Raw genomic sequence first — 12,748 nt, 5'->3', positions numbered from 1 at the left:
ATATTGTGGGGTGGTTGGTATATACCTGGTGTTGCTCTTAGCTCTGATCTCAGGAGTGACTCTTGTTGGTGCTTGTGGAACTGTATGATGCTGTCCAAAAGCTGGTAAGCAGCAGACAAGGCAAGCACCTTAAGTGCTAAACTCCAGCACCTAGTTTAGAAATTCTTAAGAGAAGCTTAAAATGTCTTTTTTATTCTTTAATTTAAGTTGCATTGTTTTTCACTATAATTATAGGAATTTGCCATCAACTTTGTATATTGAAACAACATGGATTTATTATTCTTACAGTACAGTAGACTATAATTACAAAATGAAGCTCAGAGCTTAAATCAGCATGCAGGATGACTAATATCTCTCTAAAATTTCTGCATATTTGTAAGCTTTTTAGAAGTTATATAGATTATCTGGTATATGGACCCCCTACTCCTACTACTAGCCAATAATAAAAGTTTAACTTCTGACACTTCTTCCACTCTAAGATCTCCCTTTGAAAACAGCCATAAAAGGTCACCTGATATTAAGAAATCATAGTATTAAAAGCATAAACCTAAAATTTTCAGGAAAATTTTCTTATTTCAAGATTTTGAGAGAGTTCACAGATTGTATTTTGCCTGGATTAAAAACTTCTAAATCTACAACACTGACCATATATTTAAGTTTTAAATTTTTAAAAGTAAAGTAACATAACTGATTATACAGTTTTATGTACTATACAGTTTTATCTACATCCCCAAAATATATAAATGTTTGGGTTATTCTTTTGTACTCTGTATTATTGGAAGATCAAATAAGCAAAATCAAACATACATGACTCTAATATGGCACACTGACCTCAAAAAATCCATTTTCAAGTGTTTTTCCAGTTTCTGCTTCTACTCATGTTTTATAATAAAACATTTTTCCATCTTAAATGATTTGAATTATTGCTCTTTTAATAAAAATATTTTTATAACTAGTTTCACAAAAACTCCCCTCCCAATTATCAGAGAGCTACTGATTTCCTTCAGGTAGTCATATAGGGAAGAATTAGCCTGGCTTAGTAGATGGAATTCTCTTAAGGACAAGGGCTGCCAAATCTGCCTCAGGGAAACTTGGCAGCACATAAAGAACAAAAACACAGTGTGGTTATTCTGCATAACATACAGACAACAGACTTTATAAATTAAAGTCATTAAGCTAGAAAATTTCCTTGTATTCATACAAGGAAAGAGTGAAACGAAGACAAAAGACAGGAATGAACTATAGCTGGTTTCATCTAGGAAAATATCAGTGATTAAATAATAAAAGAACCAGCATTACAGAGCAAATCATTTCTGTCTCTCTTTTTGTTGAGAGGCATTAACTTTTTGTTTGCAATCCTTAAAATTAACAAAAAGAAAATATTTATTTTGACTATACAAAAGCATGCCTAAGAGAATTACATGAGTTATAGGAGTATAAAATAGATTTATAGCTATTTAAAAACAATTTTTGAAATAAAAAAGATTTAGTGATAAACTTAAATACAAGTGAAATCTTTCTCCATTTTGAATTATTTTATTCCCACCTAACATTATACTTTGGTCCTGAGGAGAGGGTAAATGATATCAAAATAGTCTATGTTGTAACACAGGTAATTCACATATAAATGTCGTTAGCCTTGTCTGCACTGTCACCTTGTCAACTTAAATTAGGAGCCAAAATGCATGATGTCACTCAAACAAAGTAGCATTAATGCTAATATTGAATGTGATGCAAGGTCAATATTATTATGGAATGAGATATTTAATCTGTTGTGAAAAATAAATGAAAACACTTTTAACTCATAAAAGCACAACATCATGTGACAATTACAATTGAGGTAGGTAGGTAGAAAATTTCCAGAGTATGAAATCAGACAATAAGGTGTATATGCTCATTGTATACCATACCAAATATATGTGATCTTAATTTAGTGAGCTTTTTTCCAAACATAGTTGTTGGTAATTGTGTATCATCCATTTATGAATTCATTAAAATAGTTACCTAGTGACAACTTTGCATGTTGCCATGCCTAGTACCTAGGCATCTAGGTTTTGAGAATGTAATAAATCAATATGACAAACATTTTTTTCTAGTGTCCACAATCTCACACTCTCTAGAATAATTGTAAGCATCACACAAGTTCTAGTGACATTATCTGGCAAAATGAGTAAATAAGTAATTTAATTAGATTCATTATATTTACAATACAATTATTTCAGAAACTCAAAATTTGATTTTCTTAGAAATGAAGTACTAAATACATGTTTAATTCAGGAAAATTAATAACAAAATTTATATGGAAGGTGGTTTCTGAGTTAGAATAACATGGGTTTCCCAGGAGTGACAGAGTTTTTCCCAGGCCCTACATCACTACCATTTACATAATTATGATGTTATATTTTTATGATGATTTTAAAGAGTGTACCTCTGAGCATAGCTTAAAGGAATTCAGAGTTTTCTTCTTTCTTTATTATTTTTATTGAGAGGGTTTTCAAATAAATTCTTTTCAGAACTTAGTCAAATATTTATTTTTAATAAATTGCTGTTTTAAAGGTGCAGTTTAAATAGAAACATATTTATTGGCGTTAGCAATCACCATTGGAACTCTATTTCTTTTTTCTGTTCCTATGTCGTCCATTTTTGCTCCACTCTACATGAACAAGCAATAGTGTACCATAATTCATCAGCTTTCTCCTGTCAATTTAGCTATCACTGCACTATTCCATTAGCATTTCCTACTGTGAAAATCCCCTGTAGAGTGCTAGTGAACTCTCGAAGTTTCCAGATTCTGCTTTTGAAAGCAGTGAACCATAATGCTATTAAAAATGAGTGACTTATAAAGGGATTTGTTCCTTACTCTTAAGAAAAGTGGGGAGTCTAGACATTATCCTTAGAATGACATTCAGGCATAGCATTGAACTGACAGTAGTCTTTCTTGCACTCAAATGTGCTATTCCAGCTATCAAACTTTACATGGTGTGATTTAGGAAGTTCTTTAGAAAACAAAATGCTTGACCTGTGAAGTTCATTAAATATGTCATCCCAAATAACATGACTGCCACAAAGGAGTAGGCACTATAAAAGCAGTCATCTTATAACTTTAGAAGGCAAACATGTGAAGGCTTCAGTCACATATGTGGCACATACTTCACAATGTGAAACTTTTAAAGTACATAGTGGAGCCAACATTCCAATTTAGAACTCATCCAGTTCAACGGAAGCTAACAAGAAACATAAGACACTACATAATGCATGAGAATTTTGGCAGAATATTATATATGTATATATATATTAGTCTTATATTAAAAAGTCATGATGATATTAAATAATCCTAAACCTCTAACATTAATTCACCAGAATATTCTTGGTCTTTTATCAGAAGCCCCACGTCATTCGGATTCCTGAATAATTCTAGAAATATAAATTTGACAGAATATGTCTGAAGCTGGCCCAGACATTTAATATATTCATAATTTTAGAAGTAAAATAAAATAGGCAAAAAAATCTCTCCACTGTAAAATACAGCTGGCTTTGAGCAAATGTCCTAAATGTAAGCAATTGGTGGCAAAGTTAAAATAGAAATGCTAATCCTATGGGAACATTTGTCTGCTGTTTTACAGCTCTTCCTAAAGAGTAGATATATATTAAAAATAAACTATGGAACATAAAATACTCATAAAAATACATATAAAAATACATATAAATACTCATACTAAAACTCAGAATTAAGATAAACAAAAAACTTCAAAGTAACTATTATGAACTAAAAGAAGTTACTGATTTTAAGCTAAGCTTTTTATATGCGAAACTAATTCTTTAAGAGGGCAAAGTAGCAAGGATGAATGGAAAATAAGGAAACTTAGATTTCTATTTAATAAAAATCATTAACAATAAATAGAATAATTGCTGTTACTCAAATAAAATTATGTTTAGTTATCAGTATACATTTATAGTATAGTTATATGATCGAAAATAGCTTAGGAAATAATTTTATAAAATTATACATAAAATTAAGTAACATAGCCAGAGACAATTTTGGGTAAAAACCAAATAATAAATACTTAAGACTTTTTGGCTAAAAGATCTAAGACAATTAATTACTCAACTCTGCTATGAGGTACAAGAATAATAGCAAACAAAATGTAAATGATAAATGTGGCTTTAGTTTAATAAAATCTTATTTATGAATTCTAAAGTCTAAAATATGTTATAATTTTTACCTCTCAAGTTCTTGTTCTTATTTTTAATATAAAATAAACTAATATTTTTAGATATGTGAAGTATATTAACAATTCAGACCTAACGAGTATAAAGCCAGATTACAACCTCCTAAAATTCTGTCAGAGAGGTTCACTACAGAACTAAATTTAACAGTTACCATGAACCCACACCACTACCAGGAAGTCTAGCTATGGAAAAAATGATAATATTAAAAATGAATAGTTATATGGTATAATCCCATATTCCAATCAAGTATAATATACTTTTTTACAGTTTTACTTATTTATTTTTTTAAGTTTTTACTTATTTAACTGTATTTATAAATATAATTTTTTGTTTATTTTACTTTTATTGAATATTTATATCATGGAGATAACGACAATCATTATTTGTTAAATTAAGCTGAATACTCCCTGATATTTGGTAACAACTAAGACACTAATATAAATCCTAAGCTATTAAGATACACAAAGGTAAGAACTAGATTAGAGACCTGTGATTCTCCCAAGTTTCACTCTAGAAAAGTTTGTTTAATTCACTTCTCAAAGTAAGTAAGTAATAAAGAATACATGTTTGGTCAGCACCTATTTTTTTATATTGATATATATGTGAAACTAATTCACTGATTTTAAGTAATGGTATTGTCTGATCTGATCATAAGTCCAAATAAGGAACTATGGTGAAGTGAGTTCCCTTTTCTACTGAAAATGCTGTTATCATAGAAATTGTCACAGCTTGCATTTATCTATTAGAGAATTCAAGAGATTCATACAGCTTTGTAAGCAATCATTAAACCAAGTTCCACTATGCCTAAAACATATGGCTAAATACTATTTCTAAAAATGACATGAGTTTAAGTACCTACATAAAATGCAAAGAATTCGGATATGCATGCAACTTCTTTTGGGCAACATCATGTTTCTTATTGCTTTCTATTTGAAGAAACACTGCTGTACTACTTTCAAAGACCTGAAAATTTTATCTATGATATATGCAAACTTTATGTAGACTTGAATTAAAGCACAATTTTTAATTTTTCAGCATTAAGACAGGATTTATTTCCTTTCCTTTTCTTTTTTTTTGTTTGTTTGTTTTGTCATTCCAGGATAATTTCAGGCTCTGTGTTCAGAAATCACTCCTGGCATACTTGGGGGACCATATGGGATGCTTGGAGATTGAACCCGCATCTATTCTGGGTCATCCGTGTGCAAGGCAAACTCCCGACCCCTATGCTACAACTCCAGCCCCAAGGCAGGATTTTTAAGAAAAGTAAAGAATATTTCCCCTATAAGTAGATATCAGAGAGAGGCATGATTCTGAATAACCATATCATTCAAAATATGGAATTTTTTTTGTTTTTGTTTTTGGGTCACATCCGGTAGAGCTCAGGGGTTACTCCTGGCTCCATGCTCAGAAATTGCCCCTGGCAGGCACAGGGGACCATATGGGATGCTGGGATTTGAACCACTGTCCTTCTGCATGAAAGGCAAATGCCTTACCTCCATGCTATCTCTCCAGCCCCAAATATGTAATTTTTTTTAAATGCAAACTTCCTATTTGATAATTTGAGCAAAGGCAAAAAACAACTCTTTGTAGTCATTTTATGGAAGTTATTTCTTTGGAGAATACAAGTAATATTTACCTTTTTTCAAGTAGTTATAAATTAATTTATATCCTTAATTTATATTAATTATATGACCAATAATATACATTATTGTGATTTTCAATTATTTTTTAAAAAGATTAATGTTACCAGATATTGTGATATGCTTAGAGAAAAATGTATATATTTAGAATTCCTAGAAACCTGAGACATAGACATACATAAGAATAAACTTTGGGAGACTGTATTAAGAATTGTTCAAAATTAAAGAGGGAAAAAGTTGAAGCACAATATTTAAAAAACTAATGGGTTATACAATTCTTTTTATCTTACAATAAATATTGTTGTGAATATTGAACTCAAAATCATAATGACTATATATTAAATCTGGGACTTGTTTGCATAAAATAAGCAATTAAAACAATCAATAAAATGATTAAAATGTATGTACAAGATGAAAACCTCAGGGAAAACAACACAGACAGAAAGGATAACAGATTAATAAAGGAAATAGGAGAAAAGAAGGAAAGTTGAGTTTAAGTAAAGTAGTTGAAACAACCGATAAGGACAGACTCTAGAGCAGCAGATGTTGCAAAGAAGGATTTCAATCTTTAAACTACAAAGCACTTTTCTTAAGAGAACATTTAGGATCCTGGCAAAAACAGCAGGATAGGTAACAATGGTTGAAGTTTCTGATCTAGTAAAATATCATATCTCTGTCAAAGTTTCTAAGTTAAGTATGCACTGAAGAATGGAATGTAAGAATGTAGTGAATAAAGAATATAACTTGCATTGAAAACTCCTTAAAATGAAGAAAATAAAATTTAAAGAATAAGTAAGGTTAGAAAAGGAAGAATTATTCTTCATGTATGAAACAAAAAAAGAACCAGAGAAAAGTAATGCAGCTAAGTATCAGAGGGGAAGCAAATTAGGACACATAAAAAAATTATTAATCTCAAATCAATATAAACCAAAATTACATGAGAACAGAATATTAATATATTTGTACTAAATATAAAAATAAACATGGGAGGCCAGAGAGATAACATGGAGGTAAGGTATTTGCCTTGCATGCAGAAGGATGGTGGTTCGAATTCTGGCATCCCATATGGTCCCCCGAACCTGCCAGGGGGGATTTCTTAGTGTAGAGCCAGGAGTGACCCCTGAGGGCTGCTGGGTGTGACCCAAAAACCAAAACAAACAAACAAACAAATATGGGCTGGAGAAATAGCACAGCAATTTATTTGCCTTGCACACAGCAATCCAGGACAAACAGTGGTTCAAATCCTGTCATCCCATATGGTACCCGTGCCTGAGTGCAGAGCCAGGAATAACCTCTGAGGACTGATGGTGTGACCCAGAAATAAATTTAAAAAAAAAAGAAAAACAAAAAAAAACACAAAAAACATGTTTGCAAGAAGTAATTTATGATAAAAATTGCAAATTGCAAAAAAAAAAAAAAAGAAAATAACAGGAATTTTTATTGCTTCTAAAATAAATCAACTGACTGGTTTGAGTATAATTTGTTCTTTAGACTAAAATAAAAATTACACCTCTGCATATAGTATAGTCAGATTTGTAAACACATTTATTCTACTATTAAACTTGTAGAAAAGTTATTTTATAGAGTAGTTTTGGCACTATTAGATGATATGAAAACATTGCAATGTATTCAGAGTTGTTTAAAATAAATACTGACTGGCAAAAAGCTAGTATTTCTTGTGTTTGAGTGCAAGCAGTTCTATTTACCACAGAAGTTCATTATAACACAAGTGTTCAGTCTTATTTTCTGAGCACTTGGTTTGTGCCCAAAAGTTTGTACTTCTTTCAAGTCTTTGTTCCTTGGTGATATTGATTTTGCCAGTCTAAGAACCAAGTTTTGAAAGCCACAACTATAGAAAAAACGATAGTTATTCTGCATTTTGTTTTTGTTTTTGGGCCACACCTGGTAGCACTCAGGGGTTACTCCTGACTCTGTGCTTAGAAATCACTCCTGGTGGGCTTGAGAGACCATATGAGATGCCGGAGACAGAACTTGGGTTCATCCAGGGTCAGCAGCATGCAAGGCAAACACCCTACCGCTGTGCCATCACTCTGCCCCCAAGTTATTCTGCATTTTATAGTTATTCTGCATTCTATAAACAAGATATCTTCACTAAAGTATTAAACTAGAATTTTGTGCAGATATTATCTTCCTATTATAAAATATTTCATGCATTTAGTTAATTAATTCAATTTTAAATGTATATTCCTTTTTTTAGAAAAAGGTAGAAAAGTTTATTGGAAAGTAGAGGAGAAAGGTAAAGGAATTCCTTATGTGGGGAGAAACTTAGTTATAAATTATAAATGCATATTCTTATATTTTATTTTGGTTTTGGGGTCACACCCAGCAGAGGTGTTCAGGAGTTACTATAGAGCACACAGACCTATCAGAATCATTGCTTTTGCTATAAAAAAAACTCCATATATTTATAAAAATGTCACAGAATTTTCATCAGTTGTAATAATTTAAGCAGGCTTCAATAAGTTCATCATTGTATTTCACATTTTCATTCAGCTTATACATCATGATGGTTTACTATATTGTGCTAGGAATAAAATTTATAAACCAGTATCTATCTATCTATCTATCTATCTATCTATCTATCTATCTATCTATCTATCTATCTATCTATCTATCTATCTATCTATCTATCTATCTATCTATCTATCCATCCATCCATCCATCCATCCATCCATCCATCCATCCATCCATCCATCCATCCATCCATCCATCCATCCACCCATCCACCCACCCACCCACCCACCCACCCACCTACCTACCTACCTATTAGATTTTTGATAGTAGTAAAAAATGTCTTTCTATATTGCTTGGTTGGTACTAGCATTATTTGAATAGTTGACATCTTAAATAATAAACCAAATTCAGATACCAAACTTGTTTCTTTGCCCTAGTAGCATTACGTGGAAAATATCACTTCAGTTTACTTGTTTAAAAGTAGGACATTAGCACTAATGTCAGATCAAAACAAGACAAAACAAAACATAAAAAACATATACAAAAAAGCAAAATCAAACAAAACAGCAATCCTAAAAAAGGAGTTTGCCTCAATTTTATTGAGATATAAACTATCTCAGTGAGCCACACAAAAGCAAACTATTGATTGTTTCTAATTCAAAAAACAAAAATTCTACCTAAGACATTTTACAAGCCATTCTGACAGAGCTCAGCCTGCGAGATGGAACCGAGGAACAAGCAACTCCAAGCACATTTTACCACATGAGCTATCGCCCCAACCCCACACTCACAATTCACCTTATGACACATAAAGTTTGAGCTCAAGCACTTACCTGTTCCTAGAAAGAGGACATGGTATCGACCATCAGCTGCATTAACTCTATCCACAGCTATTTTTGTGTATTTGTAGTCAGTGCCTATTCGGACAATCAAGGGTCTTCTATGGATTGGGTAAATGGAATTGTACATGAGAGGATGGTTCCGAATAAAAGTGACAACATCATCTGGGAACTCCTTGGTGGTTCTCATATTGGGTGTAAATGCTCCTCCAGGACACTAAAAAAAAAAACAGAGAGAGAAAGATTTCAAAAGAACTACATTAATAAAAGTTAGTTGCTATATTAATAAAAAGGTTTCTGATATAAAACTCATTAGAATCTCATTTTTGACTATTCTGATTTGGGGGCCATTCCTGGCAATGCTTAGGAGTTACTTCTGGCCAGCTCTGGGAAACATATGCGATGTCAGTGATAGAAACCGGGTTGGCTGCAGTACAAGTAAATGTCCTACCCACTCTCACTCTGGCTTCAAGAAATTCATTTTTAAAAGTATATTTATACCCAGTGAGAAGAAACTAATATGATGATAGTGCTATTTGGAAAACAAACAGATACATGTATAGCTTGATCATTTGAATGAAGCTAACAAGTTTACTTTTTCTACTCTATTTGTTTGCAGAGCAGCCAGTGGCATTTTACATATGACCTTTATCTTTATCACTTATCTATTTCTTTCATTTATCAATAAGTGAACTTTTTCACTTACTTTGTGTATTAGACTAAAACTAAAACTAAATTAGATATAGTCCAATGCTGCTCCCAACAAGCACAATTTAGATTATAATAAACAATTAACCAGAAAGCTGATACAGAAGAATTTTATTCTATCTCATCACTGCTTCCAAATGAAGAATCTATAAAGTTGATCTGGAGGTAGTAAATAAGACAAGATAATTCTCCCATAGCACAGATGATTTAATGACTTCTCTTACTCTCAATAAAACAACAGATTAACATGGCCTACAAGCTCCCAAAAGTCTGATCTGTGCCTACCACTCTTACAGTCGTCCCTGATCTTGAATGTTATACATGCTCCTCATTTATGACCTTGAACTTTGCTGTTCTCCATCTGGAATATGCTTCCTTGGATAACTCCATATTTTTTCTGCTATAGTAGTTCAAAATATACATCCTTAAAGGTGATGACATGTTAAAAATAGCACTCATCTCCACCTTCATGTTTTAGTTTCTGACAGCTTTATTTTTCTTCCTGCCTAAATAATCTAATTTTATGGTTGTTGCTTATATTGCCTGGATACCCCATAAAATGTAGACTGAATATTTCCTATAACTTGGCATATTTTAGTCATGGCTGCACCCTGACTGACAAATAGTAGATGTCTGACAAATAAATGACAAATAGTAGATGTATGACAAAATCTATATGGGGTTTAATGACTCTATTATAGCTTGATTTTTGATTCCTAGGATCTCGATTCTGGCCTGGAAAGGAACTCTTTAGATCCTTAAGTTCAAGGGGGCAGAGAGAAAGCAGTAGTATGATTTGAAAAGGAATTGCTGGACAGCTTCACCAGTTCTGGACAGGAAGCATGACAAGGGCCTTTGAGGGGAGATTACATTTATAGGGCATTTGAGGCCAAACTCAAGGGTAAGCTGGGAGTTGCTGAAGCTTTGGAATTCAAACTCACAAAAGGAATCCAAGTTATATGAGCAAAGCTGTTGGGTGTAATTTTTTTTAACACAAACAGCATTTTCCCAACCTTATCAAATCTCTCTCTTTATCTATTTATCTATCTCTACACACAAACATATATATGTATATATATACACACACAAAAGTGTATATATATACTTTCATAAACAAAAGTACTCTGTGATATTTTCTTGAAACAAAGGACTCCTGTTCCAGATTTTATGACTGTGTTTAGTTAGAGAAATATGAGGTAAAAGGAAAGCAATGATACAAATTTCCTGATCAATAACAGCAGAGAACACACCTGATAAACAGTAGGGCTGTGGAAAGTGACAAAGTAGAAGGTTATGCTTTACAAAGGTAACAGAGGATAGTTATTGTCAGGGGCTAGTTCCTGTGCAGGAATATAAACTTTCATGTAGTTTAGTATCAGAATTCATATATAGAATTTGGTATAAAATTCACCAAAATTCTCCTGTTGACTCAATTAAAGGCACAAATATAATTTTCATGATTTAACATAAATCGGCAGCCTCAGGTTAAAATATTTGCACAGAATTCAACAATGCAAATGCCTCTGGGACAGCAATGAGAAGAACCACATTTGCAAGTAAGTATCACCAATTTAAAAATATGGCCTCACTCATTTACACTATGTCACTAAACTTGCAATTTTTAGACTTTGACTGATTAACATCATTAGAACTTTTGTTAGGGTCAGAAAACAGCTTTTATAAAAAGCCCCAAGAATCAATGAAATGTCTTCACAGTGGAGAGAAATGGAGACAAGTAACAGAACTAAACCTCATTTGTTATTCCATACTTGATTTTCATCTGGAGTTCAGATATTTTTCTTTTTGAAATAAAAAATGTTTTTGAATAAACATGCTTGTGATTTGCCCACAGTGAAAACCAAATGAGGACAAAAATTTTATTTGTGGGTGTTTTAAACTGATGGGTGAGAGCCACACTTTCAAAAAATGTAGAATTATTAATATTTCTACCCTTACTCTTCAAACAAGTGGAAAAGGAAAATGCATTGTTCACTGAATGAAAATATGGAAAGAACAAACATGGGAAATTAAAATAGTTCCCGTCCTTCATGAAACACCACAAATTATAGTGTATTAAACTTAGATGCCTCCTTTAAATACTTGCATCTCCTCTAAGATTGAGAAAGATCCAAATCAGCACATAGTACTATGTAATTTATTTAAGAATCTCCTGCTTTACTCTGATTTAGCTACATGGACACTAAGAAATTTATGAATAGTAATTATTTTCATGTCTGAGAAGTTTATTTAGATATGTGTCCCATTTCTGGGTTTTATGCTTTGGTGGCATATATCTGTATGTATTTATTAAATGGATACTGTTGTTATTAAATACTTAAATCAATAACCATCTCCTGGAATTGCAGGTATACTGGGTAAAGATCTTGCCCTGCATGCACCAAACTCAAATTCTATCCTCAACACGCCATTTGGTCCCCTGAGCATTGCCAGAATGAATTTTTCAGTTCAGAATCAGGAGCTACACTTGAGAATTAATGGGTGTGAACTTCTCCCCCCAAAAATACTACCTCCTAATAGGAGTTTATTTTAAAAATTCCAAAAAATATTTTTGTTTTACATTTTTATTTTTCAAAATAATTATTTTTGACAAATTTTCTAATAGTTCATTAAATGTAGTGTAGACAAGCACAGAATGCATACCAATTATGAGTATAAAGAAAAGTCGATTATACCTCTAAGGAGTCTCTCTGAGCATGTGGGTTTACTCAATGTGATATTGTCAAGTAAAATGCGCCCCATCTTACTCTCACCTTGTGATACATGATGATATGTGAACATAAACACACAGAAATTTCAAATTTCAACATACTGCCCATGAGCCACCATAAAGTAAGC

The 12,748-nt window shown here is 32.2% G+C and overlaps 1 protein-coding gene across 1 annotated transcript in view; it reads right to left on the bottom strand.

Moving 5' to 3' along the window:
* SEMA3C (semaphorin 3C) overlaps nt 1-12,748 on the bottom strand; it is a 198,077-nt gene that overhangs the window by 35,005 nt on the left and 150,324 nt on the right. Inside the window, 1 exon segment of the mRNA XM_049783875.1 lies at nt 9,179-9,401. Coding sequence (XP_049639832.1) covers nt 9,179-9,401 — 223 coding nt within the window.

This window comes from Suncus etruscus, chromosome 1 (assembly GCF_024139225.1).
Source record: "Suncus etruscus isolate mSunEtr1 chromosome 1, mSunEtr1.pri.cur, whole genome shotgun sequence".
NCBI lineage: Eukaryota > Metazoa > Chordata > Mammalia > Eulipotyphla > Soricidae > Suncus > Suncus etruscus.
Note: the sequence above shows the minus strand (reverse complement) of the source record. Positions and strands in the feature narration are given on the sequence as shown.